Source organism: Dipteris shenzhenensis, chromosome 25 (assembly GCF_047967505.1).
Source record: "Dipteris shenzhenensis isolate YYH24624 ecotype China chromosome 25, Dip_SZ_1.0, whole genome shotgun sequence".
In the NCBI taxonomy this organism is placed as follows: Eukaryota; Viridiplantae; Streptophyta; class Polypodiopsida; order Gleicheniales; family Dipteridaceae; genus Dipteris; species Dipteris shenzhenensis.
The window spans coordinates 46,240,154-46,249,653 of record NC_141620.1 but is presented as its reverse complement, the minus strand read 5'-3'; the positions used below and the strand labels follow the sequence as shown (position 1 = coordinate 46,249,653).

Here is a 9,500-nt window from a genome sequence, read left to right as displayed (position 1 = left end):
ACAGACTGGAACATGCTCATGAAGTAAAATAGCCAAAATATTAGTATAGATTGCCCATAATTGACCAACCCTGATACAAACTGTAGTGCACAGCCTACCAGCATCTAGCAGCCTATGTGCTGCCTAGTTGTGGACTGTAGGCACTCCCATAGGCTACCTTCTACATCCGTAGAGCTCATCTCAAACCTTGTCAACCTGCGTGAGATGCTGCTCAGACAAATTGCCTTGCTGCTTTCCTTCCTGGTGAAGGTCTGCTGCCAAGAGAGTGTCTTCCAAACTGAATTTCTAGACCTCCTTGCTGCTCTCTTCTGCAGCCAAAAGGTGAGGCACTAGCGAATGCCTAGGACCCCCCAATAGAGCCCCGATTTATAGGCAATGCCCCTCAGACCTGGCCTACCAGACTGACCAGTCTATGCAGATACCCGACCCAGTCAGCCCTACTGTACAGCCTACCAGTACTGTTACAGTGCACTATAAAGTCGACTGACCCTCTGCTCCAGCTTCCTGCTCCTGGTCTTGACCTGCCGCAGAAAAACACATGGGCCCTGAGCAGCCCCAAACATGCTGTTCCCTCTGGTCCACATGCTGCTGCAGTCGCCTGCTCGTCTGCCCTCTTCCAGGTCTGTGTAGCAGTCCCATATGCTGCCCACATGGCAGCCTGCATGCCGCCCATGTGGCAACGCTAATCTCTCATTCCATCCTACGCTGCTGGTACAACTCCCCCATGTCCTCCTCATGTGGAGGCTCACAGGTGGGGCTTTTAGTATACTCTAACCTCTCAACAACTCTGCCCTTCAGAAAGCTTTCATTTTCATCTAAACAAATGTAACTTGCATTAGATTGCTTGTGCACAAGCTCTCCTCTCAGAATTGCATCTTGTGGTGCAAATGATCTCTTTACCACTTTAATCTACATCACATAAACAAAGGGACAAAGAATTGATGCGTGAACATCCTAGAAATAAACTCACACTTAGGGAGCTGATAATATATTACAACAGACTCAAGCCTTTTAGAACATCTGACCCATCTAACTCAGAAATGTTGGTTAGGTCAGTCAGCTGTCCAAGAAATTTTATAGATTCCTCTTTCCTGCCTGCTACATGAAGGGCCTTAATTATTGTCTTAAGGGTTGTAACATCTGGACTTACACCAAACAGTGGCATCTTGTCCACAGCCTTGAGGGCTAACTCAACTTTTTCTACTCTGCAAAGGCCATGAATTAGGAGATTGCATGTATTTATGTCAGGTACCCATCTTTTGGAAACCATTTCATTCAACAGCTGATATGCACTATCAAGCCTCTGAATTTTGCAGAGGCCTCTAATTAATATAGTGAAGGTTGCCTCATTGGGAGAACAACCTTTCTCTTGCATCATTTTGAAAACCTTGCGGGCTTTTAGTACTCTCTGTGCGTTGCATAGACTCTCCATAATGCTATTACAAGAGAACACATTGGGAAACATATTTCCCTCACACATATCTATTACAAGCTTGTAGGCTTCCTCTGCATTGCCAGCTTTGCAGAAAGCTATTAGCATACATGTATATGTAATATCATTTGGCTCCAAACCCCTTTTACACATTTCAAGAAGAAGTCCATAACCTTCTTCCACCTTCCCTGCTCTGCAATATCCATCAATCATTGTGTTGTAGGTTACTACATTGGGTGGACAACCTTCAAGCAGCATTTGATAAACTAACCTTTGAGCTTCCTCAACCCTTCCTGCCTTGCACAAGACATTAATCAGCATATTATGTGTAAAAGTATTGGGAATACAATTCCCTTCCATCATTTCAGTTTTAAGCCTGCAAGCATCATACACATTGCCTGCCTTACAAAAGCCAGAAATGATGGCATTATAAATTGCAACATCGGGATGGCAATTTCTGTGGTCCATCAATCTTAAGACTTCAAGAGCTTGAGGCATATTATTAGCTTTGATGAACCCCGAAATCAGTGTCATGTATGTAGATGAATCAGGACAAAGACCCTTGTCTCCCATTGCATCAATAAGTTCGTATGCCTTATCAAAGAGACCCATCTTACAAAAGCCATTGATCAAGGTGTTGTATGCAATCGTGTTTGGAGGACAACCTCTCTCCATTGCTTCTTTAAATATTTTTTCTGCATCGCTTACTTTTCCTATTTTACACAGACCATCTATAAACAAACTGTAACTTGCAATGTCAGGGGCGCAAATCTTCACCATTTCCTCCCAAACTTCATAAACTTTGTGCACCTTACCACTTTTGCACAGACCACCAATGAGAGTACTGTAAGTAAAGACATCCGGAACACAGCCCCTGTTCATCATTCCATCTAGCAGATTGTAAGCGTCAAATAATTTGCCTTCCTTGCAGAGACCATTCATCAAAGCATTGTAAGTAACAATATTTGGAAGAAAACCTTGACTTGACATCGTCTTAAGAAGAGCAAAAGCATCCTTTGATTTACTGGTCCTGCATAAGCCATCTATCAAAATTGTGTAGCTTCTGGCATCTGGTTTACAGTTGCTTAATACCATTTCGTTCAATATCTCTAAGGCCTTCTCTACGTTGCCAATTTTACAGAAACCATTCATCAGGACATTGTAGGTCACTTTGTTTGGGACACATCCTGCTTTCTTCATGCGATCAAAATAAAAACAGGCCTTATCAATTTCGTTCGCCTTGGACAGACCATCAATCATGGCACTGTAGCTGTAAACATCTGGAGTAAAGTCCTGTTCTTCCATGTCCTCCATACACCTGCAGGCCATGTCCAGACGTTTTGCAGCACACAATCCGTGAATGAGAGTGGAGTAAGTGACAACAGTTGGAGAGAACCCCTCCAACTTCATCTGTCCGTAGATTTTCATCGCTGTGGCTAAACAGTTCTTTTTTAATAAAACGCCAAGCAGGCAATTGAAGTGCATCACACCAGGTTTGCAACCCAAACTCTCCATTTGGTCAACTGTGTCAAGAGCAGCCTCGACCATACCTGCCCACCCAAATCCTTTTATCAAAAGATTGAACTGCGAAGGTGATATTAAACAACTTTTGCTTTTAAACATATCCAGGACACTCAAAAAAGCTGCGAACTGCTTCTCGTGGCCCCAAATTCCAGCGATTTCACGCCTTACGCTTGCATCGTGCTGATAGTCCTCCTGTTCACCTACCCAAATAAAGAATCGTAATGCCTGCCTGGCATCGGAGAGTTGCCGTAAGACCTCCACTACATGACCTGGCGTGACTCTGAAGCTTAGTTCTTCCAACATTTTTTCCACACGGGAGCTCCAAAAACTCTGTCCAAGGACTCTGCAGATGCAATCTACTTCCCCAGCTACTTGAGCTGGGACAAAACATGAGGGCTTGGCTCTAGACAAGAGCCTCTTTCTAATGCCAACTTCCCTTGAGATGATGTCCCTATCTGTAATTTCGAGGTCTGCATTCCCTGGTGGGAGCGACCAATCTTCTGTGTAATAGAAAAGTTTATGTATCGATCGACACCAGAGTCCATGAGGAAAAGTTTGAGAAAGTAGATAATTGGCAGTCTTAACGAATTTCCATGCTCTACCCATGAGGGAACGCCTGACAAGAAGCTCATGGCAAGCAGCTCCATGCTCGGATAAGAATCTGCTCATCCCGTGATCGACTTTCTATTACGAGAACTTTGAATTTCCTATTGAAAGCTCATCAGCTTCAAGTATCGTAACCTGCAAGCCTTTCAAGAAGCATACTAAGGAGCATAAGGGAAACAAAGGCCTCCCCAAGATAAACAAAGTGAATGATATATATCTATCATTCATTAGGCCAGAGAGAGCATAAAATTGGAGGCATGAAAAAGGAAGAGTTTACAAAGAGTAGTATTTATGAAAATGGTCCAAAAGACAACAAGATGAATTCATTCATGTGGGAGAGAGAGAGAGGAGGGGGGGGCGGGGCTTGCCTAGAGAGAGAGAGAGAGAGAGAGAGGAAGGAGAAAGAAAGGAGAGAAAAGGAGAAGGGGTAGAGAGAAGAAGAACGAGAGAGAGAGACGAGAGAGGGGGGGTAAGCCAAAGAGGACGAAGTCACTAAATGCATGCATTAAAGCCTCAACCACTCCCCATTTGAAGGTGGATCTTTCCTCAGCCAGCTAGCAGAATGATTGATTCTTAATTGATAATCAAGTCACCTTGCATACTTGGATTGGCTTTTGAAATTTGTCTTAACCCATGGCTCTGAGACCTTCCATCTCCTCCTTTCATTCCATTAACCTTCCATCCCCTCCTTCCTCCCAAAGTTGAACTTCCATCTCCTCCATTCCATTGACCTTCTGTCTCCTCCTTTCCCCTAAAATTGCCTCTTGTCTTTCCACCTCCTCCCCTCTCCAAGCCTCCATCCAAGAGCTCCTTCTTTGTGACACATGGCAGGCTCTTCTCCTCCAAGCTGCCACGTGTCCTCTCTCTTTTTTTCTCGTGTCCTTGGTTAATAGGTTAAAGATATGGTGGAGATGTTCTCCATTCATATGGAGTCCCCCTTTTCTACACAACATACATAAATTAGTATTAGAAGGACCCATTGGATACTTGACTACCATGATCTAAATCACTTTATAACCAAACCTTATATAAGTGGTACTTATAATGCCACGTCATCACCTTATATAAAAGGCAATAAGGGAAGCCACATTAAAAACTTTTGCTTCCCACAAACTTGTGTTCTCTCTCTTGCTCCCATCAATTAGTATCAGAACCTCCCTACCCACTAGCTTCTCCTCGTTCCCTAGCCTCCCCTCGCATTGTGTGACCTTTCCATCGTAGGAAGTCACTTGTTCTTGCTACCCATGCAGTCCAACCACTCTCCCTCGCTGCCCCCAGCTATTTCGTGGAGTTTCATCACGGGAATCACTTCCATTCTCATGCTGCTAGCTGGAGACATCTTTTGGGTGAGTGTACTTGCTGTTTTTCAGCATTTTTGACTGGTTTTTGGGCTATAGCAAGCGAAATACAGTGAGAAAGTGGTCAAGGACACTTTCCAGTTGGAGCTTTTGGTATTGCTACACCTCCTACAGCAGGGCGACTACATTTGGATCACATTTGGTCAGATCTGGTGCTGTTTATGCTGGGCGATAGTTTTCAATCCCACAGGAGCTGAATTTCGTCTGTCATTTTGGGTTTTTCCTCCAGATTTTGCACTAAATCTGGTCGCCTACACCTGTAGAGGAATCCTGCCAAGTTTGGTTGGATTTTGACTACCTGTTGCGAAGTTCTTGCTGATTTTCAGTTTCCAACCACAGGGCAAGTTGCAGATCTGTGGATTTCACACATGCTACTACTGATTTGACATCATAAAATTGGTCGCCTACTTGAAGGGACACTGTCTGCCAAGTGTGGTTGAATTTCACCTTCGTGGTGTTGAGTTATCATCACTTTTAGGGTTCAGCCTATCAGAAAGTGACACGTGGCAGTGGATAAGGCACAGAAATTTGGGGCTTTTGCAATTTTATGCATTGGAAGGCTTGCTCTTGCACATTAAAGCAAGAAATTTTCAGTTTGGGACACATTGGAAGAGGGAATCTCAAAGAATTCAAAATATTCCAAGAATATTCCTTGAGCTTGATACCAGAGGTTATGCATTTGTGAAGCAGTGCTTGGAGCACTTGGATGCATTGACATTGTTGCAAAAGTGGTACTGATTTCCTTTATGCTTGGATTGTGCACATTTGTGGTAGTCAAAGTTTGACTTTTGATCTCAGAAATTGGGGCTTTTGGTGCACAAGTGCTCATCAATTTTTGTGACACTGGAATAGTGTCTTGGATGCCAATTTTGGATGCCTTTGTGTTGAGAAAAACAAGAATATTGTTTGCTACAGATTTATGACTGTTTTTACTGTCATTTTTGGGACAGTTTCTCTGAGTTTTGGATGCCTCTATCTTTGTCACAAGTTGGGATAGAATTTTGAGTGAGTTACACTCAATTTTTGCAGGCATATTTCACTCAGTTTTGGAGTTATATCGGTGCAGGAAATTAATTACAGTTTTGGTACTGTTTATGCATTCAAAGTTGGAATATATATTGGCTGCAAGTTCTCTCCAGTAGAGGATAGATTTTACAAGCTTTTTTGATTTCCTTTACTGATTTTTTATTTGCTGAGATATGGCTTCAAGTGGGAGTGAAGGTGGTTCACTTCTTAACATCAAGAAGTTAGAAGGAGCACACAATTTTGCCATTTGGCAAAAGCAGTGCTATAATGTGCTTCTTCAAAAGCATCAAGCCCGTCCTATCAAGGAAAAGGGAGTGAAGCCGACAAATATATCAGATGATGATTGGGAAAGTGTTGATGAAGTAGCACGTTCTACAATCATGCTTTCTATTTCAGATGTACTTCTATTTAATGTTGAAAATGAGAACACTGCATGGGATATGTGGAAAAGGTTGGAAGATTTGTATGCTCAACAAAGTGCAGCAAGCAAGGTTTATTGGCTCAAGAAGCTCATGGATCTTAGGATGAAGGAGGGCACAACTATGAGTGTGCACCTCAATGAGTTCAACTCTATCATCAAGCAGTTGGCAAATCAGAAATTCAACATTGATGATGAGTTTAAAGCAACATTCTTGCTTTGCACTCTTCTTGAAAGTTGGGATATTTTCAGAACAGCTTTGAGCAATTCAAATCCTATTCTTATTTATGCAGATGTTGAGAGTCAGCTTCTCATGGAGGAGATGAACAAGAAGAACAATTCTTCAAGTAAGTCTTCCACTACCCTTAACACAAGACAGCCAAAGGAACAGATCCCACAGTAAGTCACATCCCAAGAAGGATATTGAATGTTTTCACTGTGGCAAAAAGGGGCACATGAAGAAAGATTGCTTTAAGCTGAAAAGGGAGCAAAAAAAGAGCAACAACAACAATCAAGATGGCAAATATGATAAAGGCAAGCAACAAGTAGAGAGTAGTAATAGTGGTGTGAATATTGAAGAGGTAAATGCAGTCACTCATGAGAGTGAGGATGACATTTTGTTTGTTTCATCACTTGATTCACATGCTTTGGTCACAAAAGAAGACGGTGACATGACCACTTGGATCATTGATTCAGGTGCTTCCTTTCATGTGACACCACACAGGGAGTGGTTTTGCTCATATAATGGTGGTTTACAGGGTGTTGTGCATCTTGGAAACAATTATGCATGCTCTATTGTAGGGATTGGAGATGTGAAACTTGCATTTTCTGATGGCACACATTTTATACTTCATGATGTTAGGCATGTGCCAAAGCTGAAAAAGAACTTGGTTAGTACTGGTCAATTGGATGATCAAGGCTACTACATTGCGTTTGGTAATAGTAGGTGGAAGATAACCAAGGGAGCCAGAGTCATTGCAAAGAGGTACAAGTGTGATACTTTGTATACTTGCATGTTTCTGATGTACAAAATCATGTGGTTGCCGTAATTGAGGTGCCAAAGGTTTCATTGTGGCATGGCCAATTAGGACACATGAGTGTTAAAGGAATGCAAGTACTATCTCAATTGGGTTATTTACCGTCTGTGAAATTTTCAGAATTTAAGCATTGTGGGCATTGCATTTTTGGTAAGCATTCACAATCACCACATAAAGTGACATTGCAACAAAGATTGGCACCCTTAGATTTGGTACATAGTGATGTATGTCAAATGCCTCAATTGTCTATGGGTGGTCATGAATACTTTGTTACATTTATAGAAAGTGTGGGTCTATTTCATCAAGAGGAAGGATGAAGTTTTTGGTGCATTTCAAAAGTTTGTTGCCTTGGTTGAAAATTAGACAGGTAAGAAGTTGAAATGCTTATGCTCTGATAATGGAGGAGAATATGTCTCAAAAATATTTTAGGAATTTTGTGACATGAAAGGGATAAAGAGGGAACTCACAAGCCCTCATAATCATCCACAGAATGGAGTTGCAGAGCGAACCAATTGGACTATTCAAGATAGAGTCCGTAGTATGCTATCCCATGCTGCCTTACCCCATGGTTTTTGGACAGAGGCTGTTCAAATAGCCATTCATGTCATCAACAGGTCACCAAATAATCGGTTGGATGGTAAAGTACCCGATGAATAGCGGTATTGCAAGCCACCTTCATATAAACACTTGAGAGTGTTTGGCTGTGATGCGTATGTGCACGTACAAAAAGAGCAGTGCAACAAATTCCAACCAAAGTCAGATAGATGCATCTTTATTGGATATGGTGACAGTGGTGAAATGGGGTATAGATTATGGGATCCCGTTGGAAGGAAGATTATACATAGTAATGATGTGATTTTTCATGAGGAAAGCATGCACAGGCAGCCCACTCAAAAATCAAAAAATAGGAAGGTTGTCTTTGAAGAAATCATTGTGAATAAACAGCAAAATATGCCCAATAGTGCTGCTGCAAATGTCCCTAATGCATAGGGAATAGAGGCTGAGAATCAGCCCAATCAAATTGCCTTTGATATGTCACAGATAGAGCCACATCTGGGTGATGTAGGACATTCTCAGCCAATCAAATTGCCTTTGATATGCCACAGATAGAGCCACATCTGGGTGATGTAGGACAGCCAGAGGAGGTGGTACAGCCACATATGGCTGATATACAGGCTGAACAGCCAGCCAATCAAGATGATTGGGTAAGAAGATCCACCAGAGTCTCCAAACCTCCTGATAGGTTTGTTCCAGGATAGAACTACGTGGCTGATTTTGTCATGCTGACAGATTGTGGTGAGCCTTCATGCTATCAGGAAGCAATGAGAAGGCATGATAAGAGAAAGTGGGAGAACGCCATGCACTCAGAAATGGATTCTCTTATAAAAAATAAAACATGGGATTTGGTGAAACTACCAACTGGAAAGAATGCCTTACCATGCAAATGGGTTTATAAGATCAAGGTCACTCCTAATGCTGAGAACAAATACAAGGCAAGATTGGTTGCCAAGGGGTTCAAGCAACAGAAGGGCATTGACTTTGATGAAATTTTTTCTCCTCTGGTGAAAATGGCTGTTTTGGCATTGGTTGCACATGAGGATATGGACTTGGAAACAATTATGCATGCTCTATTGGAAACAGGGTGTTGTGCATCTTGGAAACAATTATGCATGCTCTATTGCAGGGATTGGAGATGTGAAACTTGCATTTTCTGATGGCACACATTTTATACTTCATGATGTTAGGCATGTGCCAAAGCTGAAAAAGAACTTGGTTAGTACTGGTCAATTGGATGATCAAGGCTACTACATTGTGTTTGGTAATAGTAGGTGGAAGATAACCAAGGGAGCCAGAGTCATTGCAAAGGGGTACAAGTGTGATACTTTGTATACTTTGCATGTTTCCGATGTACAGAATCATGTGGTTTCCGTAACTGAGGTGCCAAAGGTTTCATTGTGGCATGGCCGGTTAGGACACATGAGTGTTAAAGGAATGCAAGTACTATCTCAATTGGGTTATTTACCGTCTGTGAAATTTTCAGAATTTAAGCATTGTGAGCATTGCATTTTTGGTAAGCATTCACAATCACCACATAAAAT

At 42.1% G+C, this 9,500-nt stretch overlaps 1 protein-coding gene across 3 annotated transcripts; it reads right to left on the bottom strand.

Moving 5' to 3' along the window:
- Positions 1 to 688: 688 nt before the first annotated feature.
- Positions 689 to 3,702, bottom strand: LOC147885951 (uncharacterized). 3 transcript variants are annotated; one of them, XM_087396338.1, is made up of 2 exons: positions 3,161 to 3,466; positions 689 to 2,982 (listed from the first exon to the last, which is right to left on the bottom strand). In XM_087396338.1, exons 1-2 carry the CDS (start codon positions 3,345 to 3,347, stop codon positions 992 to 994), a joined length of 2,178 nt encoding a protein of 725 aa, XP_087252464.1. In that variant the 5' UTR covers positions 3,348 to 3,466; the 3' UTR covers positions 689 to 991. The 3 variants fall into 3 exon arrangements, with proteins under 3 accessions (XP_087252464.1, XP_087252465.1, XP_087252463.1); XM_087396339.1 differs by lacking the exon at positions 3,161 to 3,466 and having other exon boundaries at positions 689 to 2,750; positions 2,923 to 3,031; XM_087396337.1 differs by having other exon boundaries at positions 689 to 3,702.
- Positions 3,703 to 9,500: the final 5,798 nt, after the last annotated feature.

Excerpts from the sequence above, each read along its gene's own strand:
- LOC147885951 (XM_087396337.1), bottom strand. The coding sequence starts at position 3,625 with ATGAGCAGATTCTTATCCGAGCATGGAGCTGCTTGCCATGAGCTTCTT.